This window comes from Dasypus novemcinctus, chromosome 1 (assembly GCF_030445035.2).
Source record: "Dasypus novemcinctus isolate mDasNov1 chromosome 1, mDasNov1.1.hap2, whole genome shotgun sequence".
Classification (NCBI taxonomy): domain Eukaryota; kingdom Metazoa; phylum Chordata; class Mammalia; order Cingulata; family Dasypodidae; genus Dasypus; species Dasypus novemcinctus.
In genome coordinates, this window is record NC_080673.1 from 94,816,630 (window position 1) to 94,843,770 (window position 27,141).

A 27,141-nucleotide genomic window follows, 5' to 3' on the forward strand; every position below is an offset into this window, starting at 1 on the left:
CCCAGTGAGTTTGGGGAAAGAAGATCATTCAAAGAGTCACAGGACATCCTCTTCCTAATTAACCCCATGCTTCAGTGGTCATGGAGCCACATGTTGACCTGCATATTCCTTAAACTACGAGGGAGCAGGCGAGTAGCAGCAGCTCTAAGGAGGGGCTTTTCTTCTACACTTCATTTTTTTTATATTGCATTTTCCTATCTCTACAGAACTCTGAATCTTCTCCCATGTTATTTTTAGTCATCCTTGCAAGAAAAAAAAAGTCGATCAGGGCTTCTGGCATGCCAGCTTTTCATAAAGAGAACACAAAGCAGAACTCCCAGCAAGCCTCATAAAACACAGGATTTATGTGAGCCCTTTCATCTACATCCATTTAAAATGTTCCCTACTAGGCAACCGAGAGTGAATGGAAATCAGCATCTGAAAGGCCTTACCTTAAGGACTGGATACAGTGGCTTAAATGTTGCTTCAGCTCTTCTTCCCTTTCATAGGACTCCAGTATACTGTGTGCTTCATCATGGTGATAGCAGTAGATTTTATAAATATCTTCCAGCGGGCCTTTCATCTGCAAGAACACTTCCCCTGGCAAATGCAAAACAAGGGCAAAATGACATCAAGTCAGACCAAATTGGCCCCACATATTATTGAACTGTGTGGACTGGTGTTAAACGTTGGTTGGGTCCCACTTTATCCCCAGGTTAGTCAAGAGGGGTGGAAGACTTTGGGTGACTTTCTTCTTTCCTTCTTTCTCTCTCCCTTGTGCTTCCTCTCCCTTCCTCCTTCCTCCCTATCTCCTTCCCTTCATTCCTCCTTTCCCTTTCTCCCCTCTTCATTCCTTTCTTCCTTTCATTTATAAAAATAAAGGATAAAAAGCTTCAAGGAGATGGGACACAAAAGAATGCTGTTTTTTTCCCCAAGGTGACTTTATCTGCTCTGATAGTGTGCAGGATCTTGGTTAAAGGCATACACTTGGGAAGCAGATGGGCTCAAGCAGTGGGGTGCCCGCATGTGAGAGGTCCCAGGTTCGGTTCCCTGTGCCTCCTAAAGAAGATGAACAGACACCACAATGACTAGACATCACAATGAGCAGACACCTCAACCAGCAAGACGCCATAAACAGCAGACGCCTCTCCCAGCAGACAGTGCAAATAGCAGGGAGCACAAGTGGCTCAAGCAATTGGGAACTTGCCTCCCACATAGGAGGAACTAGGTTCAGTGCTGGTGCCACCTAAAGAAGATGAGCAGACAAGATGAGGGTGCCATTTCAGGAGGGGGGAATAAAAATTAAAAAAAAAAAAAAAAGCGTACAATTTAAAGTCCATCCACACAGGGTGAATCAGGCTGTGCCACAGGCTGACTTTGTGACTTAAATTATTTTAATGCTTTGACACTGTTTCTTTGTTTATAAAATAGGGTCAATAATAGACCCAACTTCGTAGGGTCATGATAAAAATTAAAAGAGATAGTTTGCATGAAGTTCAGAGTACAGTACATACATAGTAAATGTTCAAAATGAAGTAGTTATTGTTAATTTATTAGAGGTATGTGGAAGTGAAATTTCAGGTGCTAACTTATTTTTCAATATTTATTCCACTAACATTTCCTGAGGTTTTCTGAAAGGCAAGTGATGGAGTTTAGAGAAATAAAATATTTCCTTCGATGTAATAATAAAAATAATGAATAGGGCCATTATTCCTGTTAAAAATCATTTGGATAATAAGATGAACCAGGTTTATGACTACCTCTTCATAGACCAACTTAGGCTAACTGTATCCACAATTTATTGAATCCTCTCTGATTTGATAAAATTGGGTCTATAACCGATGGATCAAGTAATTATTGGATAATAGTTTAATTCTATCACTTGCTCCATCATTTAAAAGTACATATTAAGCATCTACTTAACCAGTGCCATGTCAGATAATTTGGGGGGAAGCAGAAGAAATGTATGACAAGATCTACTCTCAAAAGCATTGCAAATTTGGGACTGATCATGATTTGGGGGCTGCACTGATTGGGATGGCTAAATTGATTTGCAGTGATCTGGACCAATTATGAAACAAATGATTCTTCCTACAGAAACAGATGTGCCTTTAGTATTTGCAACATGTTTCATACATTAACTGTTTAATTCCCTATACTTATGCAGAGATTAGGTTTTTTTATCCATAATAAGATGGGCAAATCTGAATCTGGGGCATGTACATGATTTTCCCAAGGTCTTAACTTAACAGGAAGTAGCAAAGCCAGGATTAGAGGCCAAATTCGTCTCATTTTTTCCTTGGGTTTTAGCCCTCTGTACATTAGCACTTTGCTGGACTCTGACAAGGCAATGCAGTTGGTAAGAACACTGAACCCAGAATCAGAAATCACTGCCATTTAGGATTTGTATGCTGACTCTGGGAATTCTTTTTTTTTTAAAAATAATTCTTTGAGCTTCAGTTCCCTCATTTGTATAATGGAAATAATAATAGCTCTTAAGATTAATTTGAGAATTAAATAGGTGATGGATGTGAAAAATAGTTGCCTCTGACTAGCTGCTCAATACAAGTCACTTGGATCTTAAGGTTGTTCATTAACTCTAGAATTAGTATTTTTCAAGTATTGCATTTCTTTTCTAATTTGCATCCAGCTTATAGAAGGCTTTCTTTTCCCTTTCATTATATGCAATTATCCTGCAATTATATTTAAACTCTGAAGTAATATAGGTGCGTGTGTGTATGTGTGTTAGGGCTTTAATTTTTATTATTATTATTATTTTTAAATAGCTTTTTTGGCCCAGTAAGGAAACTCAATGCCTATGAGCATCTTTGGATGGATCTGTAGACATTCAGGGATGAAGGGATCTTGTTTTGTTCCTGGGATTTTACTGAATTTACCAGTTGATCCTTCTACTAGTGTATTATACAATTGTTCTTGTTCTTCAGGACAGTTAATAACACAACACAAAGAGTAGGAAATAGAGTAGTTACAGGAAGAGAAAATAAAATAGAGCAGGGACTGAATTTAGAGTTTGACACTAGGGTTTGAGACTCCTAGTATCAAAAGGGGTAACAAATGAGTAGATGGGCAGGGACTTTCGTTAGACAAAGAATTAAGGCTCAGAAATGGGAGGAAGCTACAGGCCTAGTTATAATTCAGCCAGAAAGTCAGGAGCAGACGGTTTGAATACACACAGCCCAAGACAAGATGAAGTTGCAAATATGTATGTTCACTACCAAGAAGCTAAGATTAGGAGCAAAGAAAGAAATAGGTAAAGATAACCTCATATTAAATAAATTCACAATATGAGCAAATTAGAAAGTCAAAAACAAAGACACAAAAAAATACTTATTTGCATACAATGAAACTATTGGTTGCAAATTCCCTTGTATTTTCTTTGATAGAAGTGGTCTAGTGTCATAGAATTTGGAATGCTCCCCTTAACAGTAGAGTCAATTTTTTACTCTTTTTCAAGTAAAATTCTGTTGGGGCTGAAATAATAATTATTAAAGTTAAAAGATTGTTAAGTACTCTAATTGAAAGTCATTTATTCCCCCAAAAGCAAGTACAATGCTGGCAGACAGAATATTTGATTTGCCTCCTAGCCCTACCAGTGTATTCTGCTTCATAATAGCACAGATGAAGCAATGTGTCTTGTGCAAAAAGTGATTCCGTTTCCATGGTAACATAACTCACGGCTCCGTTTCTTTAGTGATGAAGGACAACAGCTTGGTCTGATGTACCTGAATTTGAAGGGATGATTAGGAGTGGAGAATGCACTGAGCTTAGACCAGTGACGGTAATTTCACTTCTGGCTGCCTGACACCAAGGGACCAGAATCCTATAAAATTCATGTAACTATAATGTGCTTCTCTGTACAGATTCTACAACTCAAGAATTTCTGCATTGGCTTCCCCAAAAATTAATTGCCATGAAAAGAAGAAAAAGATGTACTCTTTTAATTTCTTTAGTCGTTTCTTTTAAAAACAACTATAACCACAAACATTGAACACATTTTAAGTAGAAGTCTCATTACTCCCATGTTGCAAATTGCTCCCTTCACTAATGTAAATATATCCGTGTTCCTCTTCTTGACTTACCTCTTCTTTACTTTCAGACCCCCATGTTCAAGGGTATGGCAAGTCTTGCCTTACCAAATTGAATGGCCTTTTTATTATTCTGACCCCACTCCAGGAAAATTTCTGTTCTACGTAAGTAAACCAGGCTGAAACCAATGATATACAGAGTTCTCCTTGTTCCAGGCCTTGTTCAGGAAAATGGTATGAAAATTAAGTAGTTGTATTCTTTACTTCATTCTTATTTGGCAACAGTACAATAATTGTCATCATTAAGCACCTTGGTAAGTATGGAAGACACAAGGAAATCAAGACTTCTCTCAAGGAACTTATATTCCAGCAGAGAGACAAGAAGAAAGCTTGTTTACCATTGTATTAGTCAGCCAAAGGGGTGCTGATGCAAAATACCAGAAATTGGTTGGCTTTTATAAAGGATATTTATTTGGGGTAGGAGCTTACGGTTACCAGGTCATAAAGCATAAGTTACTTCCCTCACCAAAGTCTATTTGGAGCAAGATGGCTGCCGACATCCGTGAGGGTTCAGGCTTCCTGGGTTCCTACGTTCCTGGGACTTGCTTTACTCTGGCTTCAAGCTTCCTTCCTTTCTGGGGCTTCTTTCCTCTGCATGCTGAACTCCCAGGGCTCCAGTTTAAGTCTTCAGCATCAAACTCCAAAATCAAAACTCCAATGGCAAAACTCTGTTCTTTGCCATTCCTTTTATCAGTGAGTTCCCACCCACCAAATCATAACTCAATCATGCCCAGGGACAGATGAAATTACAAGCATAATCCAATATTTCTTTTTGGAAATCATCAATTATATCAAACTGCTACAACCATATTATGTGAAAAGTACAATAAGAGCTAAAAAGCACAGAAGGGTACAATAAGAGCTAAAAAGCACAGAAGGGTACAATAAGAGCTAAAAAGCACAGAAGGGTACCTATTCTGTCTTTGGGGACTTTGAGCTCATGCCAAAATAGCCTCACCTCAAAGTAAGAACTATGACTAAGTACAAAAACAAGAAGACACTAGAGAGTAATTTTTCTTCAAAAACTGCACGTGTTCTAGTATCACTGGTTGGTACAATGTCTGTGAGAAAGTAACAGAAGAGTCTGCAGAGGTAGAAAAACTTTTTGCATCATGAAGGAGTTTGATTTTTGGTCTGAAGATAAGAGAAACACGCTAATGGAGTTTATGCAGCAGACTAACATGATTAGACTGTATTTTAGAAAGCTTACTCTGGTAGAATTTATGGGAGGGTTGGTGAGACTGGAGAATAGAAACCATTTTAAAGTCTTCTATAATAACACAAGAATGAGGGCGAAAACAGGGAAGTTAAAAGAGAGTGCTCTAGAATGAACCTGCCTGGATTAAATCCTGCTTTTCCCACTAGCTGCGTGGCATTTAGAAAGTTACTTCATTTCTCTGTTTCTTAATTTCCTCACCTATATAAACGGAATAATAATGATAGTAAGGTTGCTATGAGGCTTAAATGAGTTAAAAATATGTAATGTGTTTATATTAATAGCAGGCACATTGTAACTGTTGAATAGGTGACAGGTCTAACCTGTCAAACAGGGAGAATGGATAAAAGGAAGAAAATGGAGAGTGAATATATGTGAGAAAAGAAAAGGAAGGATAATCACTGCAACAGATAGCAGTTCTGGCTTTAGTGGCCATGTAGGCAGACAGTGCTAATAAGATAAGGAGAGAGTTTAGGTAGAAAGATGATGGGTTTCATTTTGGATATGTTGAGGTATGAGTCACCTATAGGATATTCAAGTAAAGAAATCCTGTAGTGAATTGAATATATGTGTCTGGGATTCAGGGGGGAAAAATATCTGGGAGAGAGATGTAGGTAAGTAAAACTCAGGTCGTAGAAGTCATGAATTTGATATAGTCATGCAAGAAAAGTCCACAAAATAAGAGAAGAGGCCCTGGTACCCGCTCTGGAGAACACTAACATTGAGGGGGTTCTGGAAGGAAGAGAGTCTGCAGAGAAGTCTGAGAAGGCACAGCCGGAGAGAAGAGAGGGAAATAAATTGGGTATCAGCAAAGCTAAGGAAGTTTTTTTTTTTAAAAAAACAATGTACGAAATAGCAAGAAATACTGCAAAGAGACTGAATAAGTTTGTGGGTGAGAGAGTATGGTAGATGTCCCCAATATTAGTACTCTCCTTCTTCTATTGCAATGGAATTTTTTGCTGCCCTGAATAAAAGATACATTTTCCATCCTCTCTTGCAATAGGTGTGGCTAGGTCATTAAAATCTGCAGTGAGATATAAGGTAAATGTCCTTTGACAACAGCTGGGAACCTTCCTTAAGAGACAGCTAGCTCTCCTCTTTATGCCTTCTTCATCCTTTTCTCCTTTCTGCTGCCTGGAATTTGGATGTTACCTTGTCTATGAAGAAAAGATCATCTTACTGATTGGTACTATGAGCTGGTCAGAGCTTGCATTCTAGAGGACTTTGTGGACCATGGCTGCCTACAACTCTAGAATGCAAAACCTTGGACTTTTACATGAGAGAAATTATAACAATATTATTTCAGCCATTATTATTTTATTTTGCTCTTCTCTTTCTCCCAACTGAATTTACCTCTAATCAGCACATTGTGTTTTCTTCTTCTTCTATGCGAAAATATTTTAGGAGAAATCCTGACTAATTGAAGGACTCCCCTTCCCGCTCTTTCACTACCCATAAAAGGTCATTCAAAAAAATCCGGGAAAATATTACAAAAATCACTACTTTTAAAGAATTTGGATAGGATGTTACTTGTATTAGCAAGAAAAAATATGTAATAAGTTCAGTTGTCAAAAACAATTAAGATGATATTCAAAGAGAATTTTAGTTAAAATCTTAAGCATAAATTGTGGTCTGAGATAGATTTTTTTAAAAATTTATCTATAGGTCTCAGTAAAAATTGTTTGTCAAGACAGTATTCAGGGAAACGGACTTTGGCCCAGTGGTTAGGGCATCCGTCTACCATATGGGAGGTCAGCGGTTCAAACCCCGGGCCTCCTTGACCCGTGTGGAGCTGGCCATGCGCAGTGCTGATGCGCGCAAGGAGTGCCGTGCCACGCAAGGGTGTCCCCCGCGTGGGGCAGCCCCACGCGCAAGGAGTGCGCCCGTGAGGAAAGCCGCCCAGCGTGAAAAGAAAGAGCAGCCTGCCCAGGAATGGCGCCGCCCACACTTCCCCTGCCGCTGACGACAACAGAAGCGGACAAAGAAACAAGACGCAGCAAATTAGACACCAAGAACAGACAACCAGGGGAGGGGGGGAAATTAAATAAATAAATAAATCTTAAAAAAAAAAAAAAAAGACAGTATTCAGAATATACAGAAGGGGTGGGATGGCTCTAAGGACAGAGGGTGGATATAACCCACACCTGGGATAGAAGGTCTGGATGAGATAATACAAGCTTCTGGCTATCACTTCTTGTGTAAATTCACACACAACTGAGTAAATAAGAGCCATGGAAAGCCATCCCAAAATGAAAGAGCTTTATCGGCAGCTTTCATCCAGGAATTGCAAGGAGAATTTCCCATGCTGGATGGTAGCCTGGCTGCCTGAACTAAAAAAGGAAGCAAATTAACCAACTCAGACCGCCGGAACACATATGCTTCCCCTTTCTTTCCTAGCCTCTTTCTCTTCTCCAGGGGAAGGTAAGTGAGGAAGGAAAGTAAGAGGGAGAGATTCAAAGAGTACATTCTGATTAAGGAAACCACAATCTTCTTTACCTGTACTCTTATTTACTTCCTAATCAGCCTTAGGATAAAGCAGACTACCAAGGATACCCAGGGACCCTTGTTAGGTGTTTTTTTTATTTGTTTGTTTGTTTGTTTGTTTGTTTATTTTTAAAGGAGGTACTAAGGATTGAACCTGAGGCCTCAAACAAGCAAGGGAGATACTCAACCACTGAGCTGCACCCACTCTGCCTTGGTTAGGGTTTTGAAATTCAAACCAAATACCTGGCGATAGTATAAGCAGCCATGGAAATAAAGCAAGCATATTTCTTGAGCATTGATTTTATTAAGATATTTGAAGGAAAAAAGTATTGTTTTCATATAAAAGCATAAAATGGAAGTTTTATATAAATACTTAAGATAAAATGAGACATTTTATCTCATTTCGTGCCTGCGGTTATAGCTTCAGGTCATAGTTCCACATACTTTGGGGCTCATGATATTTATTTGCTGATATAAGGAATATTTTGGTTAAAATAAATTAAGCACTAGAATAAGATAAGATCAGAAAACTGTGCCCATGGTATTTTACAATTCTGAGATTCCTGATTACTTGATAACAGAAGTTTCAGAACTCTGGTTTTAGGAGGCCATGAGACGAAAGGAGGTGGGACAAATGAAGGCAACTGGATACTGAAGAAAAAAAGAAAAGGAAAGAAAGGTAGCCAGAATTATGGAATTCTGTCCCATGACAATCACTGTGTCATGTGCCTGGGAGGATAGTGCCAAAAAGTGATGTGGGGTTTCTTACAGAAGGCACCATTTTGTAGTTGAGGCAGTATCACCTAGCACATCTGGAAATGGGGAGTGGCTAGCAGCAAGGAAGGGGCACACTGGGGAGCACAAGCAGGTAATGGAAAAGGACAATTGGGGGGAGTAGAAAGAGTTCTGGCCTTTCTACTGGAAGAGGTAGGGTCACCTCCTGACTGTCTATAGTTAGCAATGTAATTTTAGGCAAATCAAGTTCTCACTATTTTTGTCTGAATTATAAGGCAGTTGGATTAAATGATCTTTAAGTAATAGTCAGGCTCCAACATTCAAGAACATAACTATTGAACATGTAGATGTAAGACATCTTCTGAAAAAGCCTCCCCAGATATCTAACAAATAAAAGGGCAAAGCCCATTTGTTTAGAACTCCTGGACAATGGCAGAGACTGGAGAAGGACTTCACAAATGTTGAAGAGAAGAAAAAGAAAAATATCAGGTAGGAGATTACAAGTGTTGGAAAGGATGTGGAGAAATAGGAACACTCATTCATTCCTGGTGGGAATGTAATATGGTGCAGCTGCTGTGGAAGACAGTTTGGCAGTTCCTCAGGAAGCTAAATACAGAATCACCATATGACCTGGCAATCTTCTTACCATTAGAATTGAAACCAGGAACTTGAACACATATTTGCACACCAATGTTCATAGCAGCATTATTCACAACTGCCAAGAGATTGAAGAAACTCAAGTTTATATCAAACTATGAATAGATTTTTTAAAATGTAGTGTGTGTGTGTATATATTTATATGTGATGGACTATGAATCAGTTGTAAGAAGGAATGAAGTCCCGATGCAAGCAACAATGTGGATGAACCTTGAAGACATGCTTAGTGAAATGAATCAAACACAAAAGGACAAATTTTGTATGATTTCACTGATATGAACTAATTACAATAAGCCAACAAACTCATAGAGTTGGAATCTAAAATATAGGTTACTAGGGGATGGATTAGGGGTAGAGAATGGGGAGTTGATGCATAATTTGTACAGAATTTCTATTTAAGTTGATTGTAAAAGTTTGGAATTGGATGGTAGTGATGGTAGCACATTATTTTGAGTGTAATTAACAGCACAGAATTATGTATGTGAATGTGGCTGAAGGAGGAAGTTTTGGGTTGTATATGTTACTAGAATGAAAGTTAGAAGACAAAACATGGAACTATATATAACACAATGAACCCTGTTGTGGATGATAGACTGGAGTTAATAGTACAAGTATAAGAATATTCTTTCATGAATTATAACAAATATATGACACTGATACAAGTTGTTAATAATAAGGTAGCATCTGGAAAAATACACCTAATTTAAACTATTGGCTATAGTTAATAGTTTTATTTTAATATTCTTTCATCAATGGTAACAAAGGTACCACTTTAATGCAAAGTGCCAACAATAGGGGGTTATATGAGAACAATGTATTTTTTATGTGACTCTTCTGTAAACCTAAAAATTCTCTAATTAAAAAAAGAATTGGGGAAACAAAACATGGGACTGTAAAATATACTGAACCTGTTGTGGTTGATGGACTGGGGTTAACAGTGTAAGTAAGGAATGTTCTTTAATGAATTATAACATATATGACACTAATACAAAATGTTAATAATTATAGGGTGGTATATGGGAAAATACACCTAATTCAAACTATGAGCTATAGTTAATAGTGTTATTTTAATATTGTTTCATAAACTATAATAACAGAGGTGCCACTCAAATGCAAAGTGTGAATAACAGGGAGGTATATGGCAACATTGCATTTTTTACATGATTTTTCTGTAAACCTACAACTTCTCTAATTAATAATAATAATAATAGGGCATATTTCAGAGGCCTGTGTATTTGTGTATTAAATAAGGTAATGAATGTAAATTGCTTCACATAGTGTCTAAACCATAGAATCTCTCAATAAAGGCTGCCTACTACTGTCAAAAAAATACAATTATTAAAAAGTGGTATAATCAACTGTAACAAATGTTCCACACCAAGGTCAGGTGTTGGTCATAGGGTGGTATATGGGAATCTTGTATTTTATGCATGATTATTATGTAAACCTACAACTTCTCTAATAATTTTTTTAAAGGAAACAATGTATGCAGCCACTGTAAAAAATACTCTGGCGGTTCCTCAGAAAGTTAAACATAGAATTACCATACAACCCAGCAATTCCTCTCCTAGGTATATACTCAAAACAATCAAAAGCAGGGACTCAGACAAACATCTGTATACCAATATCCACAGCACCATTATGCACAATTGCCAAAATGTGGAAGCAACTCAAGTGACCAACAGATGAATTGATAAGCAAGACGTGGTCCATCCATACAATGGGAGATTATTCACCCATGAAAAGGAATGCAATTCTGAAACAAGAGACAATGTGAATGAGCCTTGAAGACATTATGCTGAGAAAAGAAGCAGACAGAAAAGAACAGAAATCATCTTATATAAAATACTTAGAAAAAGCAAATAAGGCCACATATTATCTGATTCCATGTGGATGAAGTGTCCAGAACAGGCAACTCCATAGAGATAGAAAGCAGGTTGATGGTTACCAGGAGCTGGGGAAGGGGGAATGAAGATTTATTGCTTAATGGATCTGTAGTATCTGTTTGAGGTGATGGAACAGTTTTGGTAACAGATGGTGGTGCTGGTAGCACAACATTGTGAATATGATGCCACTGAATTGTACACTTAAAAATGGTTAAAATGGGAAATTTTATGTTGTATATATGTTATCAGAAAAAAAAAACCCATATAACTACACAGCACAAAGGGTGAAACTTAAAGTACACTGTGTACTGTAGTTAATAATGTAATTATAATATTGGTTCATCAGTTGTAAAAAGGCATCACACTAATACAAAATGTTAATAATGGGGAAAACTGTGTGTGGGATATATGAGAACTCTACTTTCTGCATTTTTCTGTAAATCTACAACTGCTCTAATAAAAAAAAAGAGAAAAACACTTTTTAAAGAATATAGCTATTTATAATTATGATAACGCATGGTCTTTTCCTGAACTTTGTTGACTTCCAAGATATTTTAGCAACTGCTGGGAATTTTTATAACAACACATTGAGATTACAGTGGCTTTCTGAGAATTGATAGTTAAAACTTATGTTGGCCAGGTTAAGAAAAATTATAACTTTTCATTACTCAAGCCTGATAACACTGAAGAAGACTCTGTTCTTAGACCAGTCCGTGGTTCTCCATTTGCCCCCCCTTAGTAAGTACCTCTCTTGAGACAGCTTGCCTCCACTACATTTTTTTTTTTGTATTTTTTTCTTCTTTATTTTTTTTTAAATGTTACATTAAAAAAATATGAGGTCCTCACATAACCCCTACCCCACCCATGCCACCCCTCCCACATCAACAAATTCTGCCATCATTGTGGCACATCCACTGCACCCGGCGAATACATTCTTAAGAACCACTGCAGCACATGGACAGTGGTCCACACTGTAGTCCACACTCTCCCCTAATCCAGCCAGTGGTCCACGACAGGACACACAATGTCCAGTATCCATCCCTGCAGCACCACCTAGGACAACTCCAAATCCTGGAAATGCCCCCACACCATATCTCTTCTTCCCTCTCCTGACCATCAACAGCCACCGTGGCCACCCTCTCGACATCACTACTATAATTTCTTCCCTTACTAATCACAATAGTTCCCCAGAGAAACACCAGTAAGTCCACTCTAATCCATACTCTATTCCTCCATCTTGTGGACCTGGGATGGCTATGTCCAGTCTCCCTCTACATCAAGAGGGGGTTTAGATTCCACATGGATGATGGATGCAATTCTCCTGCTTGCAGCTGTAGGCACTCTTGGCTCCCTGGTGTGGTGGTTGAGCCTCTTCACCTCCCTGTCATCTGGCCAGGGTAAGTCCAAAAAACCAGAGGGTAGGAGCTGCAAGTCTGCTGAGGCCCAGGGCCTGGATGTCACATGGACAGTTCAGAGATTCAGGTCTCCTGAGTATACACCAACCCAAATGCCAACCACAGGTCCAGTAAAAGTAACAGAAGAGGCATGTATAGAAAGGTTATATCTGAGTCCAACTCCATCACACTCAGGAACACAAACTCCAAAGTAGGGCCAACTGACATGGCCCTGAACTCCAGAGCCATCTGCTTTGACCATAGAACCTGTGGGTTGCTGCAGCCCTCAGGAGAACCAGCATCTACCTTCACTGTCTAGTACCCTGCTGAGGCATGCATAAGCATCAACCCCTGATGACCTCCCGTTGCTTTTTTGGAGACTCTTAGCCATGTAAACTCACTTGTCCTTTCCATTTCCCCCTTTTTATCCAAAGTCAAAAAGCAGTTTTTAACACCTGATATTACATGTAGGCTGAGATATTCTGCTGGTCTGAGTTGATCTCTTTGTTCACAGTCTTTTTGTAGTTACATCATCAGCTGGTGCTTGGTAGTAATCCCTCAGTGCCAGGCAGGCTCATCCCCAGGAGTCATGTCCCACGCTGGGGGGAAGGCAATGCATCTACATGCTGAGTTTGGCTTAGAGAGTGTCTTCACTACATTTTGTTGCTCTGTACTATCTACTAGCCTCTGAATATGGTACTAGCAAAACAAGGCAGATTCAACAATAACTTTAGCAAAAACAATTGACTGAGTTCCCTCTATGTGCTGGCATATACTTATCTTTATCTCTATCATTCATTCCATTCATTTAATAAATACTTATTGAAGATGCTGTTCCAGGTGCTGGTGATACAACAGCAACAAACAAACAAGAGCTCATAGAGGGAGTTCGACTTATATCCTGTATCCTGCCATGGAGATCTTGCTATCTCCATTTAAAATATGAACAAATGAATGTGGCATTCAATGCTAATTGCTTATCCATTCTTCTTTCTTCCTTATAAACACTGATAATACATCCAGTTAAAAATACTCACTTTTCCCCAATTCTATGGTAGTTAGAGGTGACCACGTGTGCATCTGCATGTGCATGTGCATGTGTGAAATGAAAATGTGTGGAAAATGAAATGATGAAATGAGAAATTGCTGGGAGGGCATCTACTCTGCCAAATTGAAAACACCTTTGAAGGAAGTGGTTTTGCTTATATTGCCTGAAGGAAAGATGTCTAGAAGTGGAGTCACCATCCTGAGTGTTATGGATTGAATTGTGTCCCTTCAAAAGCCATGTTCAAGTCCTAACTATGGATCCTGTGACTATGAATTTATTAAAAATGAAGCCAATCAGGATTAGGGCAGGTCTTAATCCAGTATGACTGCTATCATTATTAACAGATGAAATCTGAACACAGTAAGGGAGAGACAGAGACCCAGAGATAGACAGTCCTGAGACAGAGACAGAGATTGAGCTATGCCACAAGCCAAGAATCATTGTGGGTTGCTGGCCACCGCCTGAATTCTAAAGATTGCAGAGGAGGCGCGGCCCTGTGCATACGTTTATGAGGACTTCTAGCCTCCAGAACTGCATGACAATAAATTTCGGTTGATTAAGTCAACTAGTCTGTGGTACAGCTAGTTTGTTATAGTCGGAGAGAAGACTTTAGGCCTAGAGATCAGCCATCTGCTAAGGATTGTGAAGGAGCCAGCAAGCAGCTGCACCAGCCCTAGACTATTGAATTAAGGATTTCTTGTCATGTGAGAAAAGTAAGTCCCTTTTTGGTTAAGCCCTTTTAGGCAGCTTTCTACTCTAGGCAGGTAAGAATGATCCTAACTGATACAAGTGACTTGCCCAGGACCACAGAGCTAGTGGTGATGCAGCCAGAATTAAAACGCAGATCTGTCTGCCTCCCAAGGCCATGCACGCTCCTGTGCACCTTCCAGGCTCCTGTGCACCTTCAAGGTCTGCACCTCAACCAGCACACTTCAGCTTTTAGTTTCCTGGCAGTTAGGAATGTGTTTGGGCTCTCTCAGGTTTCTTTAGGACTTTATTGTCATGTATATTCTGACCAATATTTGACCTTTCACAGGTCCACTCAAATCCGACTTCACCTCTCCAGTCTCTCTCTCCACACAGCAAGTTCCTGACATCCACTAGCAAGTTTTATCTAGCAAAGCCTTCTAGGACTGAACATTCTCAGATAACAGAACTATGGAACTTTTTGCCAAGTCATACTTGTTTTATTGTTATTATAAGAAATAGGTCCTAGTATCTCTGGGCCCCATCTTGACTCAGGAGACTGGAGGTCCACAGGCACTTCAGCTTGGCATGGTTCCTGTGGATTTTTCCTTTCCTGTAAGAATTTGTGCATCCTTGACCCTGAAGGGGTCATTTTTTCCAGACATGTTCTATGAAGCTAACAGTTTTCCTGTTACTACCAACATTTGGTATAAAATGCCCTCACCTTTCAGCAGCTGCCCATATCTTGGCCTCACACATTCCAGCATGGAGGTCTGAGAGTCTCCCAATCTGTCGCACTGGCCAGAATTAACTAGATCATGACATACACACGATACACATACACGATAATACTAGAAAACCTATTCAGGTGAGCTACATTGTAAAATATCCCCCATGGCATCATGACATGAACAAGTGGTGACTAATGTTTCACCATACAAATCTCTGCTACAAGCATAGATCCTGCTTCAGGGACATACAAGAGACATTGCTTTAGGAGAACAAAGCACTCCTGTAGAACAACAGTGTGTAATCTACTACACCTTCAAAGAACAGAAAGCTTGAAATTGTCTTTCTCTCCAAGGATAAACTCACCCTTAGGAATAAATATAAGAGAAATTACAACTCCTTTATAACAAGCTTCTTTCAGTTCTGGTTCTCAGCACAAAGTGCATGAAGCAAGCAACTAAAGTAGACTCGAGCATGTTCATGAGTCAGTCTATTTTTAATATTTTGAAACTTTACAAAATGCAGATCTATATAAAAGGATGCAATTGCTGTTTTGTCTATCTATTGATAAGTAACAAACTAGCCCAAAACTGCGTGGTGTAAAACAACAACCACGTTATTTTCTTGCATGATTCTGTGGGTTGACTGAGCTCAGCCATATGATTCTTCTGCTCCACTTGATGTCAACCTATGCTGCGGTCATCTGTGGGCTCAGCCAGGCTGGAACATTTAAGATAGCTCATTCACAAGTCTGGTGACTTGGCAGGGATAGATGGAAGGTTGGCCTCAGCTGGGATGCTGGCACAGCTGAGCTACTTTTTCACTCCAGGTGAGCAGTCTCAGGCCTGCTGTCTCTCTATCTGGCCTCATCACATAATATTTTTAGCAGGGTAGCTGGACTTCTTAAATGGCAAGCTCCCCAAATCACAAAATTAAACATTGCCTGACTTCTTTAAGACTTAGGCTTGGTATCATTTCCTCTACATTATATTAGTTAAAGTGAGTCACAGGACCAGCCCAGAGTCAATATGGGAATAGACTACATTGCAGAATGAATACAAGGCATGGTCCCTTAAGGGCTATTTTTGGAGACTACTTGCTTCAGTTTGTTAATGCTGCAAAATGTGGAAATGACATTATATATGCCAAATCTCCCTTCAAAAAAGAAAATGTGTTATCATATGTATGTGTATGTATGAATCATCAAGACGTATAAATATTGGGAGTTGCTAGAAATGGCACACATCCAGCAAATCAAATTTACTTGTCTTAAGAAACATGAACAGGACCACTGAAAAAAATGAACACTTTATTCAACTGCCCAATACATAAGAAACTAAGCTTTGTAAATAGAGGGGTAAATGTAATAATCTCAGGATAATAAAAAGTTAGCAAGAGTTACCATTTGTTAAGGATAGACACTGGGCTAACTTCCTTTATACAAGATTTTCCCTAATCTTAACAAAAGCCCTGTGGGGTAGGTATTATTGCCTCCAATTTTAAGATGAGAAATTGAAGTTCAAAGAGTTTTTGTAAGTTGCCTAAGATCACACATTTAGCAATCAGACAAGCCAGGGCATAAACTGAAGTCGATGTGATATTGAAGACTATGTTTTCTTAAATTTTACACTATTATCTTGTTTTGTTCTTGCTTACGATTTTCTAAAATTGTTACGGGATGATGTTCAATTTAAGTGGACACAAGAGCCACAGCACATATGCCGGTCTTTAAAGATAGCCTATATAGCCTACTCTAGTCAAGATTCTAAAATCCATTTTTCATTTTGACACAATAGTCCAGACAATTCCCCAGAGCTCTCAGATCAGCAAACATATGCCTTTGTGCTTAAACTTGATCGTCATCTAAACCTCAAGGTTATTGTTGAATAAAATTTTCCTCCTGATTTATCTAAGTTTCAGTAAAGTTTCCCCTTCGGCACTAGACCTATTAATCACAAACTCTCACTTATGCCATCTAAAGACAGAGAAATGGGATACCTGTGCTTTTCATATTGTGGTATCATGATTTGGGGAATATCTCACCAAAAAATCAATTTATCTTATGAAATCTAAGGGCTTTAATGAAAGATCTAGCGATAGAAACTTCCAGTGAACTCTATGTTGTTATGGCTACTGCAAATGGGTCATGGAGGCTCTTTTAGCACTGTGTGCTTCAGTCTCACTGAACCGCAGTTTTATTAGGAACTTCCCATGCTTTCCTGCCTGGGGGTCTTTATCCCACTGCTCATTTAGAAAGTATTTTGCTGGTGATCTCCATCTTTCTAAATCCTTCAATCCTAGCTCAAAAGCCACCCAAATCAAGTTTTTCCTCTTCATCTGAGTTGAAATTAATTAATATTTCATCTGTGAGCCTGATTCATGATCTACGTCTGCAGAAAAAATCATCCCAAAAGTTAGTGACGTAAAACGACAACTGTTATTTCATAATTCTATGGGTTGACAATTTGGGCAGCATTCAGATGGGATGGCTCTTGTCTCTGGGTGTTGACTGCGTTTACTTATATATTTGCAGCCAGTTTGTAGATGGCTGGGGCTGGCTGGTCCAGGAGGGCCTTATTCACATGTCTGGGGAGTTGGTTGTGTTGACTGGAATAACTGGGTAGTTGGGGCCTCCCTCTCCACAAGGCTGGAAATTGCAAGGCTGTTGTAGGTCTTCATCACCACCTTTCACTGATCACAGCAAGTCACAGGGCCAGTCCAGGATGGGAAAATGAAAATGAGACTATTATCCTTTTCTTTTTTATATTTTCTTATTGTTTTATTTTCCCTCATAATGTTTTCTACAATGTTTTTGAAAGTTGAAATTTACAATAGCAAATTTGAAACTGTGAACATCTGACATTGAGTTTTCTTTCTAAATGATATTTTTTAACTTTTTATTTTGAACTAACTTTAGACTTAAGAGAAAATTTGCAAAAATAGTGCAGAGAGTTTCCAAATATCTGTCACCCAGCTTACTCTATGTTACCCTAACCATAGTACGATTGTTAGGAAAAGGGAATTCACTTGAGATAGTCTACTAACTAAACTAGTCATACTTGAATCTCAACTCTAATGTCCTATTACAGATCCTTACCCAGTGGTCCTCTTGCTTTCAGTTGTTACTCCTCTTGTCTCCAGCAGACTGTAACATTCCTAAGTCTTACCTTATCTTTCATGACCTTGACACTTTTGAAGTATCACTCAGTTATTTTGTTGAGTATCCCTTATTTTAGTTTGTCTGATGCTGTCTAATGTTTTCTTATGATGAGACTTGTACAATTTTTTGGCAAAAATTCCACAGATGTGATGTGACCCTCTCAGTGCATTTTCTCTAAACGTTTGTGATGTGGATATTTGTTACTACTGGGGTTGTTGATCATAATCATTAGTTAAGGTGGTCTCTGCTGGGGTTTTCCCCATAGAGTTACCACCTTTCTCTTGGAGGTTACTTGGGGAGGTATATTGAGACAATGAAAATTTTGTTTCTCCTCAAAATTTATGCACACTTTGAGCATCTATTAGTGGATCTTGTCTGCAATGATTATGACTGGGGTGTTTGTTTAATGTGATTTTCTATTTTTCTCTTTCTTTCTATATTTATTAATAAATGTCTGCTGTAAGGAAGAGCTGTCCTTTCTCCCCATTTATTTATAGATGTGTATACACTGATATTTATTTTGTTCTATGGGTTATAAGCCAATGCTAGTATTATTTATTTTGCACTCAAATTTGTAAACCGTAATATTTTTTAACTGAGAAAATACTCCCTTTATATGCACAGAAGAACCTAAGAAGCTCATTTTATCCAGGTTGCACTCCCGTTCTTGCAAAATCGTTAATAAAGTTCTTTTCTCCTCCACAATTGGGTGAGTTTTTGTTCTCTTGCAGGTGCAGCTTTCTTTCTAACAGAACAAAACCCAATAAAATTTCAGAGGCTTCAAAAAAAATCTCCACTTCTATTTTAGGGTGCTTTGGTTGATATAGAAATAAACTGGACATTTCACAGACTCAAACATTTCTAAAAACTGATTGACAGCTGCAGAAAAACTGTGTACTGCTGTGCCAAAGGATTTATTTCTTGTAGTCAATATCAACTTTATCACCCAAACTTCGTAGTGTACTCTAACTTTTTGTGTATAAAAGTATGTGTAAATTTTTATAACTATAATTTCTATTTCAATTGGTTGAATATCACATCTTTATTTATATGTGCACCACAAACAATTCCAAGTATGTTTCTGTTCATAGATTTTTTATTTTAATTAAAACATTGTTTTACCATTATGCTGGGCTACACCTAAAGTTTCATATTATCATTGTATTAACAATGCTAAATTTTAAAATTGAAGTTACACCAACATCTATAATAATGTCAAACAATTCTTCTTTGACACAATAAACTTCCAAAAGTTTTCGTTTGATTCTGCGAATGAAATTAAAATAATTTGAAAACCATTATTGGAAATAACTGATTTTCTATTTGATTCATCCCCTGACACTGTTATAAAACTGGCATCATTTAAATGTTTGAAAAACTCTTCTGCTAATGGTTCCAACTCATTAATAATCATTGCTTTGTATTTCTCACAAGTCCAAGGAAACTTGGAGTTAAAAATGAGTGAAATTAATTTATAATAACTGCCATTTGATATAAATGAAAAGTCATACTGCATGGAGTGATATGTAAACAGATTTTCTGAAGCTGCATGCATTAAATCACTTTGGGTATGATATTTCTAAAATAATGACTAACTTTTGATGTAGGTGCTGTTGCTTCTCAGCAGATTTATGCTTCCTTATGGTCGATTATAGCATAAGGTCCCCATGGTGGATGGTAAGTATTTTGGGTGTTATATGTTCACCAACTTTCTTGAGAAAGAGAAAAATCAATGCTTAACATTTTATTAAACATTCACACATTAAACCATTGCTTCTAAAAAGATTTATTGCAAAATACATTAAACATAAACAAACAACAAAAAAGCTGTAGATTTATGTCATGCAATAAATAATCAAACTATTATAGCAAGTGCATTCTAGCAGGACTGCTCACCTCTATTTCCCACATGAATTTCACTTACATCTAATCTAGAATTCCCTACCTATCCCCTTAATACCACTGACTGTCAGCCTGGTCTGCATGGGCCACCTATTATGGGGCCAGGACACAACTGACTAGAATACACAATGGGCAGCATGGAAAAGCAGAGGCAAAAATATCTCCCACCACCTCCAGAACAGGAAGGAGTTTGTTATCTCTAAGCTGTCCAGGTGTCTTCATCTTTATCAACCAGAGCCCTACATGCTGCACTTGAAAGGAAGATGTAAGTTCCATGGAGATTAGCAAAGGTTGGTAAAAGTCTCAGACTTTACCACTCTGATCACTGCACATATGTCTTATACCCTACTAGAAAAGGCTATGTCAGAAGTTGAAGTATGGTGTAGAAGTCTTATAAAACATCTTATAAGGCAATTGCTAAGATGTATTTTAAAAAGAAAATGCTAGGACAAATGCTATTCTGGACAGAATGCTTAAAAAATAGGTTATAACCAGGTTGTTCTAGGCAAATTAGAGAACATGATCACTTTAACCCTAGAGTCCTGTTTGAATCTAGCAAATGCAACCAACTCCTAAATTTTATTTATGCTTTCTTCCACATTTCTCTTGAATCTGACCCTTATTTTCTATTCTCCTATTACATAGCCAAGGTATTTATTACCACATGCCTGTATTATTTGTAACAACCTATTTCTTCGTCTAGGATTCAACTTCTCCTTCTGTGCATTGTCTTCATATCTACCAGATTTTTCTTGCTCCAGAAAGAAATTTTTGCAGCTCATCGCACCCTTGCTGAAAAATCTTTTAATGGCTTCTTGTTACCTGCAGAGTAAATTCCGAACTTTGATTCCACATACACTCTGTCCCGCATTTGCTCTTCTGGATTCATTTCTCACTCCTCCCTTATATGAATCTTTCACTTCACTTGACTTGATCTCCCATTTCCTCAACATACCTGGCATCTAGATTTGCTTGGTATTATCTGTCTATGGTCTTTTCATGTTGTTACTTTCACTTCGAATCTTCTCTCCAATTTGAACTCCATTTGTCAAAATCTTACCTATACCTTTAAAGTCGACTCCAACTAACATCTTCTTCAATGATTCTTCTTTGATTCCCCATTCAGAAACGTTCTCTTTAGCCTCTGAAGTTCTGTAGAAATGTAGAAACTACTCTGATGTGTATTCTACAAATAACTGAAAATCAAACAGCTGTTTGATTGCAAACTTCTGAAGGATAGAGATGATTTCTTTCATCTTTCAATTCCCAACTATGTACCATTAGCACCTCATTCTATGAACATGTTGATATCAATAAGTATTAATTGAATGAATTAATAAATGAATGGCTAATGAATACTTACTAAAGTGATAATGAATGGTGTTACTTCTTTTAGAAACTATTTTTACAATATAATGAGGATGTTTAATCACAATTAATGATTGAATTAATAGGGAATTTAAACCTATCTCTCTGGGAAATTTTTTTTTTAAGATTTATTTTGTCTCTTTCTTCCCCCGCCCCACCCACTCATTGTTTGCACTTGCTGTCTGCTCTCTGTGTCTGTTCATTGTGTGCTTGTCTTCTTTTTAGAAGGCACTGGGAATCTAAACAGGGACCTTCCATGTGGGAGGGAGGCACCCAATGGCTTGAGCCACCTCCACTTCTGCTTGTTGTGTCTCCCATTGTGTTTCCTTGTTGTATCTCTTTGTTGCTTCCTCTTGTTGCATCAGCTGGCCATGCCAGTCCATTGTGTCAACTCATTGCCTTGTTCATCTTCTTAGGAGGTACCAGGAACCAAACCTGGGACCTCTCATGTGGTAGGCAGGTGCCCAACTGCTTGAGCCACATCCATGTCCCCTGGGAAATCTTTTTGAGTAGGCTGATCATTGGTCTGTAAAAACACTACAAATAGCCAGGTGATTTCTTTCACCTTGTATCAGATGAATCTTGCTATTAAACTAAAGTTCTTCCATTAACACACAACAAGACCAATTTCATTTCTGAAATTTTTATCTCTGATTTCTGGTAATAAATAAGGCTATAACAAAAAAAGCCAAAAGGTGTGTGTGTGTGTGTGTGTGTGTGTACCTCAAAGAAAGGGTCAAAACAAATTCTTTTGGATTACTTGTGTGGAAGGCAGTGGCATTGGAGGGGTGTATGTAAAGGACTTTTATTGTTACTCTATGTACTTCTGAATTGCTTAAATATTTTTTGTAATGAGTATATATTGTGTACAATGTGAGAAATGGAAAATTACTTTTATAAATTTTAACCACTCTTAGCCTGTTGCCTTCGTTGTTATATATAATATCTGAGATATGGCAAATGTCTTTAAGAAATTCATAACACAGCATTCCCTTTGAAATTCCCAAGAAATGGAGAGAATACATTTTGGCTCAACATTTTCAAATGATATTCTCTGCAGTTATTTTGAAAATCTCACCAGAGTAAGAAAATAATATCTGTATTGATGATTCTGTTTGAAAGTAAAAACATATTTGAAAATCAAAGAATATAAGGGTAAAGGAAAAAGCATAGGAAAAAGTAGAACTTGTGTAAGTTTTCCCTAATCTCATAAAGTCTTCATGTAAAAGATTTATATAAAAATAAGTCAATTCTGGGAAGCAGATTTGGCTCAACTGATAGAGCATCCACTTACCATATAGGAGGTCCAGGGTTCAAACTCGGGGCCTCCTGACCTGTGTGGTGAGCTGGCCCACGTGCAGTGCTGATGCATTCAAAGAGTGCCGTGCCATGCAGGGGTGTCCCCCACGTAGGGGAGCCCCATGCACAAGGAGTGCACCCCAAAAGGAGAGCTGCCCCATGCAATAAAAACACAGCTTGCCCAGGAGTGGCACTGCACAAATGGAGAACTGACGCAGCATTGATGATTAACGAAAAGAGACACAGATTCCCATTGCCACTGACAAGAATGCAAGTGGACACAGAAGAACACACAGTGAATGGACACAGAGAGCAGACAATAGGGGTGGGGTGGAGGGGAGAGAAAGAAATTTTTAAAAAAATCTTAAAAAAAAAAAGTCAATTCCTAGGCATAAGAACTGAAAACATTGAGACTAAAATCAGTAAAGCTATTAAAATATTTAAGTATTTAATTCTTAAAGCATGTAAGTGTTATAAAACAAAATGAGGCAGAGATGTTGAAAGACAAAATTAAAAAGCAAATGGTATGCTTAGTACTACTGAGGGACTTCAGCAAATGGATATAAAACCATTTGAAAATAAATTCAGTTTGTGAAATTACAGTGAGTCTGAAGACGGGTATAGCATTTCTATATCTCCTTGGAAGCCTGGTGAGTCAGGAAGAAACAAAATCAAAGCAAAGGGAGGTTATTAAAAATATTATTTCCTGCTATATTGTAGAACTCAAGAGAATAAACATACCGATTACTTGCATGGCCGGTTCCACGTCTGTTGTGGCCTCTTCCAACAGCGACAGCAGCTTGGCTGATATCTGATGCACGGATTCAATGTTGCTAAACAAGCTGTCCACGTCCAGTCTATCAATCTGAAGAAACACAAACAATGAGCACCAGCTAACAGAGAGAATGCTCTTTATTTAGGATGTTTTCTCCTGCGAAGCAATATGCATTTTATATACCAGCCCATGCTGCCTCCATCAGCTGTTTCTGCAAATATAATTATTTGGGATTTCTAGAGTAAGACTGCAGTTTTTTGTCCAAGAAATTGTGATGGTGCACCTATTATCTTCATCTTTTTATTTATTTGGAATAAGTTTTAATGAGTCAAATGTTCATATTCCTATAAGAACCAGAATGAAAAGAAGATCTGGGCTACCAATAGGTATTTTTATTAACTTCCCTCTATGGAGGAATCTACTAGAGTATATGAATTTAGAGTACTTTACTGCTTACATATACCAAAGTCAAAACTCGGCTAAGGCAAGTAACTACTTTCAAAGTTGTTTGAAAACCCCTAAACACGGTGACTAATATATGTGCTGAGTTGCTTCCTGCTTTTATTTTCTTAAAAGAGATCTTATAAAAATTGGAATAAAAATTATTAAAGATTCACCAGATTTTGTAATTCCATGCACATCCACAAAAAGCAATATAATCACACCTAGATGGTATAGCTGGTGCTTATAGTAATTTACTTTTTTCTTTCATCCATCCCTTTTGCAAATAGTTCCCAAGCACTTTCTAGATAGCGACTATTGTGATAGAAGCCAGACTTTGTATAGATATTGGGTGATGAGTCTAGGGCTGGCCAACTACAAGCTTTCAAGGTAGAGTATGCTAAGGTATGGGCACAGATTTTGCTGGGTCTTACTTAAAATCTTTTCCCTGAGTTTAAGTTAGATCTCTTTTCAAAATCAAATAGTGTCTCTTCAGGGCATGGCCAGGTTGGTGCAGGCAGTACTGGACAACAGCAGGGAACAGGAGGAGGGGCCTTGTACCCAAGGTTTCCTGTGTTTGAGGTCATAGGTGGATAACCCAGTCAATGGCAATCAAGTCATGGGGGAGCTTCAAAGGTGAAAAGCAGGATTGCTAGTCCAAAACCAGGTCAACAGTATTACAGGAAAGGTAGAGGCAAGGATCAGGAAAGGGGGGCTAAGGATAAAAAAGATTCAGCTAAGGAACAGATGAGAAACTAAGGAATATCAGGAACTAAGGATATGGAATGTGAGACAGATCTGTAGGAATTCTGGAGATGAAGGCCAACAACTGCACCTTTTTTCCATGCTTTCATCATCAGTTTTCTTAGTTGTCCTAGGTCTATTTAAGGAGGAGGAAGGAGGCTGTTTGCTCATCTTTTTATGCCATTCTTTTTTTACATTGGCCCATCTGCTGTTCCCCATATTGGACACTATTATTATTTCTTTTTTAACTTTTTTATCTTGAACTAGTTTTAAACTTACAGGACAAAAATAATGCAAAACCAATAGAGACAGATCCAACATATCCTCAATCACCCAGATACAACAATTTTAAAATTTTGCCACCTATGCCGTATCATTCTAGTGATATCTCTCCAGTTATCTATCATCAATCATCTTCTGATCATTTGAGAGCAGTTTGTAAACATCATACTCCTTGAACACATACTATTCCATGTAGATTTCCTATAAACAATGGCATTCACTTAATTTTTTAAAAAGATTTATTTTAGTTATCCCCCTCCTGCCCCCGCTTGTTCTTTGTGCTTGCAATCTGCTCTCTGTACCTGTTCCATATGTGCTCGTCTTCTTTTTGGGAGGCATTAGAATTGAACCTGGGACCTCCCATGTGGGAGGGAGGCACCCAATGGCTTGAATCACCTCCACTCCAGCTTGTTGTGTCTCTCTAGTGTCTCTTCATTGTGTCACCTTGTTATATTAGCCCACTCTCTTGCTCATTTTCTTTAGTAGGGCCAGGGAACCGAACCCTGGACCTCCCATGTGGTAGATGGATGCCCAATGCTTGAGCCACATCCTCTTCCCAGTACTTAGGTACTCACCTTAAGTGCAGTTATCAAGTTCATGAAATTCAACATTGATATATACCTTACATTCTATATCCCATGGTTTTTTATGTCTCAATATGTCTTTAGGGGCCTCTTCCATTTTTAGATACCATCCAGTATCATGATTGCATTTAATTGTCATTATCTTTTTAGTTTCTCTCCCAAGCTTACCCTTATGTGAGATTAATCACACTCACAGTGTTGCAGTATTCTCACCACCATCCATTACCATATAACTTTCCCTTCCCTGCAAACAGAATTCCTATGTCCATTTTTCATTAACTCCCTATTTCCTTGGCCCCTCCAAGCCTGGCAACCTGCATTCTACTTTCTATCTCTATGGGTTTGAACACTCTCTGATATTTTCTCTGTGGTTACCATGGGACTTAAATTTAATATCCTAAATCTGTAACACTCTCATTGGCTTTGAAACCAACTTAATGTTCCTACACCCCTTTATCCCTCCACCTTTATGTAGTTCTTGGTACAAAAACATTTGTACATTATGAGTCAAATCCATTGATTTATCATTACATTTTATGTATTTACCTTTTAGATCCTGTAGTAAGTAAAAAGTGGAGTTACAATTTAAAAAAACACAGTAGTATTGATATTTTTGTTTACCCATGTCACTATCTTGGTCAGAAATTTTTATTTCTTCATGTGGCTTCAGTCAAATTGTCTAGTGTTTTTTTCCTTTCAACCTGAAGAACTCCCTTTAGCATTTCTTATAAGGCCAGTCTAGTGATGAGGAAATCCTTTAGATTGGTTAACCTAATTTCACTCTCATTTTTGAAAGTCACTTTTGCCAGATACAAAATTCTTGGTTAACAATTTTTTTTCTTTCAGAACTTTAAATATGTCTTCCCACTGTTTTCCTGCTTCAATGGTTTCCAATAAGAAATCAGCACTTAATCATATTGAGGCTGCTTTGTACATGACATGTTGCGTCTCTCTTGCTGCTTTTAGAATTCTCTATTTTTGGCATTTGACTATTTAATTATGATATGGCATGGTATGAGTAGTTTCAATTTATCCTGTTTGGAATTCATTGAGCATCTTAGATATACATATTCATGTCTTTCTTTAAATTCAAGAAATCTTTTGCCATTTTTATTCTTTGAATATTCTCTCTGCCCTTTTCTCTCTTCTCCTGGAATGCCTACAATTTGCTTAATGGATTGTTTGATGGTGTCAGTTTCCTCAGACTCTTGTTCACTTTTCTTCATTCTGTCCTCTTTCTGCTCCTCAGACTGGATGATTTCAACTGTTTTGTCTTGAAGTTCATTGATTCTTTCTTCTGTTATTGAACCCATCTAGGGAATTTTAAGTTTCTGATACTATGGTCGTCAGCTCTTTATCCTTTTTCAAAATTTCTATCTATTGATATTCTCTTTGTGTTCATCTTTCATTTTCCTGGTTTTCATTAGTTCTTTTAACATGTTTTCCTTTAGCTCATTGGGCATACTCAGGACCATATTTTTAAAGTCTTTGTCTAGAATATTCCAGATCCAGTCCTCCTTGTTGATGGCTTCTAATGTCTCCATCTTTTCCTTTGCCTGGGCCATCACTTCCTGTTTCTTTGTATGTATTGTAACCTGTTGTTAAAACCTGGATATTTTGATATTTTAGTGTTTTATCACTGGAATTTAGACTCTGAGGCGTTTG

General features: G+C 38.0%; 1 protein-coding gene across 1 annotated transcript in view; it reads right to left on the reverse strand.

The window, feature by feature from the left end:
• Positions 1-27,141, reverse strand: part of ARHGEF38 (Rho guanine nucleotide exchange factor 38) — a 166,423-nt gene that overhangs the window by 71,684 nt on the left and 67,598 nt on the right. Inside the window, exons 3-4 of the mRNA XM_004476222.5 lie at positions 23,392-23,515; positions 432-579 (exon numbers count right to left, since the gene is read on the reverse strand). Coding sequence (XP_004476279.2) covers positions 432-579; positions 23,392-23,515 — 272 coding nt within the window. The remainder of the gene's footprint in view (positions 1-431; positions 580-23,391; positions 23,516-27,141) is intronic.